The 9,344-nt window shown below is 45.4% G+C and overlaps 1 protein-coding gene and 1 non-coding gene across 6 annotated transcripts in view; one reads left to right on the top strand and one right to left on the bottom strand.

Moving 5' to 3' along the window:
* The window catches only part of DNAJC17 (DnaJ heat shock protein family (Hsp40) member C17), a 42,448-nt gene that overhangs the window by 25,805 nt on the left and 7,299 nt on the right, over positions 1–9,344 (top strand). For 3 of the 5 annotated variants that reach the window (XM_049613373.1, XM_049613370.1, XM_049613369.1), the window contains exons 2-7: positions 5,462–5,531; positions 5,831–5,889; positions 6,126–6,213; positions 8,092–8,177; positions 8,404–8,500; positions 9,094–9,137. In XM_049613373.1, the coding sequence (XP_049469330.1) occupies positions 5,462–5,531; positions 5,831–5,889; positions 6,126–6,213; positions 8,092–8,177; positions 8,404–8,500; positions 9,094–9,137 (444 nt within the window). Of the gene's footprint in view, positions 1–5,461; positions 5,532–5,830; positions 5,890–6,125; positions 6,214–8,091; positions 8,501–9,093; positions 9,138–9,344 lie in introns of all 5 variants that reach the window. The other 2 variants (XM_049613371.1, XM_049613372.1) reach the window with 1 other exon arrangement.
* Positions 3,292–3,435, bottom strand: LOC125910669 (U4 spliceosomal RNA). Its single transcript, XR_007454145.1, has one exon. It is a non-coding gene; the product is annotated as a U4 spliceosomal RNA (small nuclear RNA).

The following is a 9,344-nucleotide window of genomic DNA, read 5'->3' as shown; positions in this document are numbered from 1 at the left end:
GGGGGGGGGGGGGGGGGGGGGGGGGGGGGGGCTCAAACTCACAAACCTTGAGATCATGACCTGAGCCAAAGTTGGACACTCAACTGACTGAGCCACACAGGCACCCCATCTTCTGCCCATTTTTTAATTGGAATATTTGTTTGTTGAGTGTGGAGTTTTAGAAGCTCTTGATGTATTTTGGATACTAACCCTTTACTGGATATGTCATTTGCAAATATCTTCTCCCATTCAATAGTTTGCCTTTTAGTTTTATTGTTTCCTTCACTGTGTAGAAGCTTTTTATTTTGATGTAGTTGCCATAGTTTATTTTTGCTTTATTTCCATTGCCTCAAGAGACATATCTAGAAAAATGTTCCTATGGCCAGTGTCTGAGAAATTATTGCCTTCAAGGATTTTCTCTTCAAGGATTTTTATGATTTCAGGTCTACATTTGGGTCTTTAATCCATTTTGAGTCATTTTTGGGTATAGTGAAAGAAAGTGGTCCAATTTCATTCTTTTACATGTGGCTATCCATTTGTTGAAGAGATTGTCTTTTTCCATTGCATATTCATTCCTCCTTTGTCAAAGATTAATTGACCATGTAATTGTGGATTTATTTCTGGGTTTCCATTCTCATGGACCACTTTTAACGGCATCACACACAATAATGTAGCTCATTGTTTTCACAGCCATCTTCCTTGCTAAATACTGTCCTTCCTCTTCAGTGTCCAAGAAATACCTGATTTTTCTCTATATCCCCAACTCCAGCTCAGCCTGTTTATTCCTAGATATTCTATCAGTGGACCCAGGAGGTGGGATAGATTCAATGCTGTACTGAAGGGCTCTCAAAGAGTTCTCCTCCTACCATTAGATATCCCTCCTTGGAAATGAATAACCAGCCTGATATAATGCTAATATCTAGCCAGTGCATGAGACTGTTAACTTTTTCCTATAGGATCTTAAAATATAGAATGGTCAGCCCCTTATGCCTTTAAAGGATGGTTTGGAAATTGAGGGCCAGGCCAGGCCTTGAGAGAGTGGGATGTCCAGGATACATCAGTTTGATTAAAGCAGTTGTGTTTAGTTGTAGATGTTAGGAATATGGAGCTGGAAGGGTGGGGGTAAGATGGGCTCCATGCAGATGAGGAGAGAGGTAACCTCCTAGTTATACTGGTCTAGTTATACTGTTATACTGTTATACTAGGTCTAGTTATACTGTTACTTCAAAAAAAATCTGATGAGACTCTTGTTGATATTTGTCAAAGGAACACATTCTGGAAAGAGAATTGATGAAGAAGCAAATTAATGTATTAGATTAATTTCCTGTTTTTACATAATTAATTTTTTGTTTGAACAATGTTTCCCTATTTAAGTAAAAAAATAAGTTTTGTTTTTTTGTTTGTTTATGTGTCCTGTTTTTTATGGTTTTGCAGTAGAATGCCCCACATGAAACATAACTGCAAATATTCAGCTGTGAAAAAAAGAATAGTGCTTAAGTACAAATGGAGACATGATTCATTTAAAATAAACACTTAAACACAATTCAGGTCTCACAAGCACGTGGACTATAAAGTCTGTTTGGTAAAAACCCCCAGTTTTCTGATGTAGAACATCCAAAATGAATTCTAAAACACAAAGCAGTACTTAATATCATTCCTTTATAATAAAATCCATAAAGCATTCTCTCAAAAAAAAAAAAAATGAATATACTACCACCCAGGCTTCCCCATGCTCTTTTATCTTTCTTTCTTACTGATCCTTCTTGCCTCTCCCTTTTACTGTCTCTTCCAGATTTACAAAAATGAACATATAATAGTTTTAAAGAGCCCCACAATATAAAAGAACATCTTCGATAGAATGCCCAGACATTGGTAAGCCACACCCCTAATCCTGGTCCTGAAGAAGTGCATTCTGAGAGCAGGCAGCTTTCACACTGAGGTGACAGACACCCTCTTCTCCCTGCCTCTGCCTTTCACCCATCTCAGACAGAGAGAGGAGGGGTAGAGAGACAGAGACCAAACCCAGAAGACTCATATTTGTTGGCATAATCAAGGAGGAAGCTTTAAAAGCCTACCCACCATCCAGTTAACATCGGAACTGTGAAGAGAGGGCAGGGGAGGTGGGGAAAGAACATTAGATTTTTGGCTTTCTCTTTATATATTTTTTGTATTGTTTTACTTATTGAAGGAAAAACAACACATAGAGGACCCTAAAACATAAAGAATACATAATAAAGGCTTAGTTTTAAATAAAAAAGAAATGAGGCTGGGGCACAATAGAAGAGGCAAAAGAAAGGGAGAAAAGACTAATGATAAGGGACTGAAAGAGTAAAGATGATGTTTCAAATGTAAAACTGTATATAAAACGATCACCTCTTATTATTAATTTTTTAATAGTGGAAACAGATAGATTTTGTTGTAATTTAAAAAAAATTTTTTAATGTTTATTTATTTTTGAGAGAGAGAAAGAGAGAGAGACAGAGTGTGAGCAGGGGAGGGGCAGAGAGAGAGGGAGACACAGAATCCAAAGCAGGCTCCAGGCTCTGAGCTGTGAGCACAGAGCCCTACGCGGGGCTCGAACTCATAAACCGAAAGATCATGACCTGAGCCCGTCAGATGCTTAACTAAGCCACCCAGGCGCCCCTGTTGTAAATTTTAATGGTGAAAGGCTCGATTGGGTTGTTGAGGCAAGCAGGTGGGCCAGGTGAGCACGGATGGACGATTAGGAAGGTGGGGATGTAGGGAGGCACATCTACACCCTCGCTGCTCCAGGTCTGTGCTGGGTGGGAGTGGATTCTGTTTGCTGGGCTGAACCAGGAGAGCCCTGCGAGAGCCTGATGGGCTTGGTCGCCCTGGCGGTGAAGGTGTAGTGCCGGCCCTAGCCCAGGAGATGGCAGCACATCCCAGAGGTCCTGGGCTAGGTGGCTGCCCGCCCTCCTTGGCCCTAGAGGTGGTAGTAGAGTGAGGCACCTGTCCACATGCCCTCCCTTGGTGGTGCTGGCTGCGTGCCTCTGAAGGTCCTTATTTAGCAACTTTGGGTAGAAGTATTTATGGTTTCCTCTGAGAAGCCTAGAAAGCCAGTCTGCTTAGCTGCTTGCAGAAGTTCTGGGTCCAGAGGCTCCTCCTTGCAGGTTTGAATGGCAGGTAAGGTGTGCAGGCGCAAGTGAGCACAGGGCCTGAGGAAACAGGCTGATTCTGGGATTTGTGCTGTGTTTTCCTTGAAATAGCTGAGTGGGTAATATATGATAGAGAATCTTGGTAGCTGTGTTTATTTTTACTTACATTAGAAGTAATACTTTTTTTCTTTTTAATTCAGAGAGCTACAAGATAAAAACTAAAGATAGACCATAACCTCCCCACCAAAATAACCCCTGTTGACAATAAAAAGTTTCCAATTAGCAATAATTGTGCCTCGGATAAACCTCATTGGCTACGATACCGCCACTGCACAAAGCTGACAATTAAAAAATGATAATAAAATAAGACCAGTTTAAGGTTTGAAAATTTGAACTACAGAAAAGTATGAGAAGTAAATGGGGACACCTGGCAGGCTCTGTCGGAAGAGCATGGGACTCTTCATCTCGAAGTTGTGAGTTCAAGCCCCATGTTGGGCATAGAGATTACTTAAAAAAAAAAAAAAAAAAAAAAGAGGTCGGGTCACCTGGGTGGCTTAGTTGGTTAAGCATCCTACTCTTGATTTCGGCTCGGGTCATGATCTTAGTTTGTGAGATTGAGCCCTGTGTCAGGCTCTATGCTGATTCTCTCTCTCCCTCAAAAATAAATAAATAACTTAAAAAAGAAAAAGAAGAAGTAAATGTTTCTTCCCCCTCCATCTTTAACCTCTCTCCAAAGGAAACCCCTGTTAGGTTTTATGTGATAAGAAACTTTTTTTCCTCATAAGTTTCAAAGGCTATGCACATGTCCAAATATCTCTATTTATAGTTCTTTCATCTGTTAAGTTTTAGAGTTTATTTATTTTGAGAGAGAGAGTGCACATGCATGTGAGTTGGGGAGAGGGTAGGGCAGAGTGAGGGGGAGAGAAAGAGAATCCAAAGCAGACTCCCCACTGTCAGTGCAGAGCCCAATGCAGTGTTTGAACCCATGAACCATGAGATCATGACTTGAGCAGAAATCAAGAGTTGGACACTTAACCAACTGAGCCACCCATGTACCCCATTATTTGTTTATTTTGAATACCAAAGTGATCATATTATATACTGCTCTAAGTCTTGTTTTTTTCATACACTATACCTTGAAGATCTTTTTTTTTTTTCTTGAGATATATTGACATATAACATTGTCTTAGTTTCAGGGGTACAAAATAATGATTTGATATTTGTATATATTGCAAAACAATCACCACAAAAAATCTAGTTAACATCTGTCACCATACATAGTTACAGTTTTTCTTCTTGAGATGTGGACTTGAAGATCTTTCTAGTTGGCATGTATAGACTTCTGTCTATCATAATTTTTTAAATGGGTCTCCCTGTTGATGGAGGTTTTGGTTGGTTCCATTGGTTGCTAATATAAACATTGCTGCAGTGGACATCTTTGTATATTTGCTTTGGCATACTTGTATAAGTCCAAATTCCTAAGAGTGATCAAAGGGCAAATACATTTTATTTTTTTAAGTTTATTTATTTTTTATTCCTTTTTTTTTTTTTAAGTTTATTTAGTTATTTTGAGAGAGACAGAAAGTGCGAGCAGGGGAGGGGCAGAGAGGGGCTGGGGAGAGAGAGAATCCCAAGCAGCCTCCACGCAGTTTGCACAGAACCTGATGTGGGGCTTGAACTCACAAACTGTGAAATCATGACCTGAGCCAAAGTCAGATGCTCAGTCACTCAACCAACTGAGCCACCCAGGCACCTCTATTTATTTTTAAAATGTTTATTTATTTTATGTGTGTGTGTGAGAGAGAGCACTCAAGCAGGGAAGGGGCAGAGAGAGAGGGAAACAGAATCTCAAGTAGGTTTTGCGCTGCCATCATGGAACCCACTGCAAGGCTTGAACCCAAGAACCATGACATCATGACCTGAGCAGAAACCAAGAGTTGGAAGCTTAACTGACTGAGCCACCCAGGCACCCCATGGGCAAATACATTTTAAAACTTGATGGCTAAATTTTCTTTCAGAAAGGGTGCCCCAGTTTACATGCCTACGAAGAGGGTATGAGCGCCTATTTCCAGGTGGCTGTAGAGAAACCTGCCCCTGTCAGGAGCCCTTTTACATCCTGTGTGGTGAGACTGGTGCTCAGTAGAAAGTAGGCCCAGCTTCTCTGCTACAAGGCTGCAGCCGGCTCCCTCCATGGCCTTCGCCTCATCCAGTGCAAATCTCCTCGGGTGGAGGAGAAACAGTGTGGGGGCCAGCAGCCTTTCTTTTAGCCATGGGGAATACTCCCTGGATTTCTTCATTGCTTTGGTGAGATTTTCTTGCCCACCTGGGGTGAGAGAGTGAATAACCACGTCTTCTGACTCTTCCAGGTGAAGAAGGCATATAGGCAGAAGGCCCTCTCCTGCCACCCAGACAAAAATCCAGATAATCCCAGAGCAGGTGAGACTGTCCTACACGTGGGGAGGTGAGACCCGCTCACCTGGGCATGGCATCCTCCCGGTCTCCGCTCCCGAGTAACTGCTGTGGAGTGTGACGTGCACAGCCGCAGGCCTGCACTTTGCATGCAAGGGGAGGGAGTCTGGTCACTTGTCTGTACACTCACCCTTCCCGGTTGGTCCGTCATCTGTGGATGTCGGCCTTCCTGCCAGTGTGTGGCTTCTTTGAGGTGCTTTTTCGAGAGAGCATACCATATCAAGCCTGACTTCCTTTTTCTCCTCTTTTTTGACCCATATTTGTAGCTGAGCTCTTCCACCAGCTTTCTCAGGCCTTGGAGGTACTGACCGATGCTGCAGCCAGGGTAAGCTCATCCTCCTCTATTTGAACTGTCTCCCGTGGTTAGAGACCACTGTGGCACTTAAGCCTCAGTCCCCTATACTCTGCCATGCAGCACGGGCCCTGCCGCCCCAGCCTGGAGGTCTGGTCACCAGGCTGCCTCCCGACGGCTCCGGGGCTACATAGCAGGTCCGGGAAGATGGCTATACTCTGTGCTTGTCCTTCAGCTGACAGCTCCTCGGTGTTCCTTTCTCCTGCCAGGCTGCATATGACAAGGTCAGGAAAGCCAAGAAGCAGGCAGCAGAGAGAACCCAGAAACTTGATGAGAGAAGAAAGAAAGTGAAGCTTGGTAGGTGACTTTGTGGTACTGGGTGGCCTGTGGTTTCCCTGGGCCATTTTCATGCAGCCCCCTCACTTTTCTTCCTGGAGCTGTACCTCAGAGCTTTTTGGCTCCAGCTCTAGGCAGAACCCTGCTGCCAGGGGTGGGTCCTGAAGGATACTCTTAGGAATGACAACATGACTAGATTTACTACTAGCTAGCATTGTGACCAATGCTTTACAGCCTCCTTTAATTATCTAAGGAAGTGGGTATTACTAAACCCATTTTTTTAATAGACAAAGAAGCTAAGGCACCAAAAGGATGAGAACTTGCTGGATCTGAGATTTAAACCCATGCAATATGAGTAAAGTCTTGTTCTTATTCAGGATGCTGTCCTGGATCTTTTGATTCATCCCAGCCTCACTTCTGCACAGAGCTTTCACTCTGAGGAGTCCTCTCAGAAGGATCCAAATAGGTCCAGGCATTTTTTTTAATAGCTTTATTATGGTGTGTTTTGAATATCATACCATCATCATAGCATCTACCCATTATTTTTTTTTAAATTTTTTTTTTAGCATTTATTTATTTTTTGAGAGGCAGAGAGAGACAGTATGAGCAGGGAAAGGATAGAGAGAGAGGGAGACACAGAATCCGAAGCAGGCTCTAAGCTCCCAGCTGTCAGCACAGAGCCCCACACCGGGCTCGAACTCACGAGCAGTGAGATCATGACCTGAACTGAAGTCAGACACCCAACCCACTGAGCCACCCAGGTGCCCCCCATCTACCCCTTCCAAGTGTGTGATTCAATGATTTTTAGGAAATGTACCAAATGGTGCAACTATGCCTATAAATCAATTTTAGAACATTTTCATCACTGCAGTAAGATTGTTCCAGGCAGTCCTGGGGCACCTGGATGGCTCAGTCAGTTAAATGTCTGACTTTGGCCTCACGTCATGATCTCACAGTTCGTGAGTTCAAGCCCCATGTTGGGCTCTGTGCTGACAGCTCAGAGCCTGGAGCCAGATTTGGATTCTGTGTCTCCCACTCTCTCTCTCTGCCCCTCCCACACTTAAGCTCTCTTTCTCTCTCTCAAAAATAAATATACATCAAAAAAATTTTTTTAATTAAAAAAAAAATTGTTGTAGGCAGTCTTTACCTGATTTTTCTCCCCTTCTTCTTGCCTATTTGATATCCATACATTTAATATTCATATATACCATATCAGTACATCCATCTTTTTATCACAAACAAACAAAAAACCCTGGAGATTCTAGGTAAGTATAGTACCCAAGAAGAAAGCAGTGAGTCCCAGGCCTGAGAGGAGGGTTTGTCACAGCAGCTAGCCTGGCATAGGGCCACAAGCAGGTTTCTCTTGGAAGGCAGGAAGGGCTCCAGGACATGGGTGATGTCCTCACACAGAATCTGCCATCCCTGTAGAACTGCCATAGTCTGGTCCAAAGTGAGGCTTGGTAAATGTGCACTAAGAAGGAGGTGTAGGAGGCAGTGGGGACTCGAGCTCTGTGGTGGAAAAAGCATCAACGCCAAGGTCGAGGTCAGGCTGTTGTGCCAAACCACAGGGACAGGCCAGCAGCTCCACCCTTGGCATCCCTGCCACATGGCCCTGGGCTGCTGACATAAGCACCCACCCACACCCTGTTCACTGATCAGAGAACCAGCTTGGTCAGCACGAGCTGCTGATTTAACTCTTCCAGACCCCGGCCACTCAGTTGGAACCTATACTTCTTTCACACTATGACTTTTGTCAATGAAGATTAACTTGAGAGCACACGGGCTTGGAGGGAGGGGGCAGAGGTACTATATGGTTTCGTTCTGTGTGAGACTTTGGGTGGCTGAGGCCATGTAGAACTGCTTAGACCAGACATTGGGTCACTCAACTCTTGTGCCTAGACCTGGAGGCCCGGGAACGGCAGGCCCAGGCCCACGGCAGTGAGGAGGAGGAGGAGAGCCGGAACACCAGGACGCTAGAGCAGGAGGTGAGCCTCCGGGCATGCTGGCCTAAAGCCATCTGCAGGAGAAGGAGGAGGGTGAGCCTAGGTGGCTGTCCTGGCTGTCTTCTTCTGTGGATCTGGGTAATCTGTCCAACCCGCAGGTTGCTGAGCCCTAGCTTGCAGGTGGAGCCTCCCAGGGACCTTCACAAGGTGAGCCAAACTGGAATTGGATCTGCACAGAATTGTCACTCCCCCCAACCCCGCTCTGCAGATCGAACGCCTTCGAGAAGAGGGTTCCCGGCAGCTGGAGGAACAACAGAGGCTGATCCAGGAGCAGATACGCCAGGAACGGGAGCAGAGGTTGAGAGGTAGGCATCCATCACCCCCACCCGCCTCTCCTCTGAGGCAGCTCCAAATGCCCAGAGCGGCCACGCTGGCTGCTTGGTGGAGTTGCTGTGGAGGCTTCCAGCTGCTCAGAACCCTAGGGGCACCTGACTCAGACATACACCACCTGTTTCTTCTTCCTACCACTTCTTTGGGGCCTATTTGTTTTTCACTCACCCTGAGATCTCCTGTCCCTGTTTATCTTAGTCCTAAGCAGGGCTGGCTCTACTGTGGAGGAGATCAGTAGGAGAAAGGCTCTGGATACTTTGTTTCAGTAGAACTGTGGAGTTTTACCTCTGCCTCATGCTTCTGCATGGCATTGAGAACCCTTCGTTAGCAGAGTGCTAATCGTGGCCTTTAGCAGGCAGCTGGGCGCACCACCCTGGAGGGGGCAGCTCCTCAGGATGGGGGTGGGATTGCCTCTCCCTTCCCCACCAGGCTCATCCCCAGGGCGGGCCAGCTATGCCTTTGGTCAGGAGTGCCCTTTCCCAAGCCCTTCAAACTCTGGGCTGTGTCTCCTTTAGAGAACTTTGTGTTCCCTCCTATTCTACCTTGCTAATTTTCCCAAATTTTCTAGGAAAGGCAGAAAATCCTGAAGGCAGAGGAACCCCCAAGCTAAAGGTGAGCCCTGCGGGATCCACGGGCCACCTCATACCACCTCTTGTCAGCAAGAACAGATGTTTCTAGTGGCTCAGGGGGTTCTAGCGGGGACACTGGGTTTCTGGGAGCCAGTGCAACTACCCATTCCTTCCATCCTGTCACTACCTGGGGATCTGAATGGCCTCTCCGAGCTTGCCACACAAGGCCGCTCTTAGCCCTGGCAGTTGC

Source organism: Panthera uncia (genome assembly GCF_023721935.1).
Source record: "Panthera uncia isolate 11264 chromosome B3 unlocalized genomic scaffold, Puncia_PCG_1.0 HiC_scaffold_1, whole genome shotgun sequence".
Classification (NCBI taxonomy): domain Eukaryota; kingdom Metazoa; phylum Chordata; class Mammalia; order Carnivora; family Felidae; genus Panthera; species Panthera uncia.
Note: the sequence above shows the minus strand (reverse complement) of the source record. Positions and strands in the feature narration are given on the sequence as shown.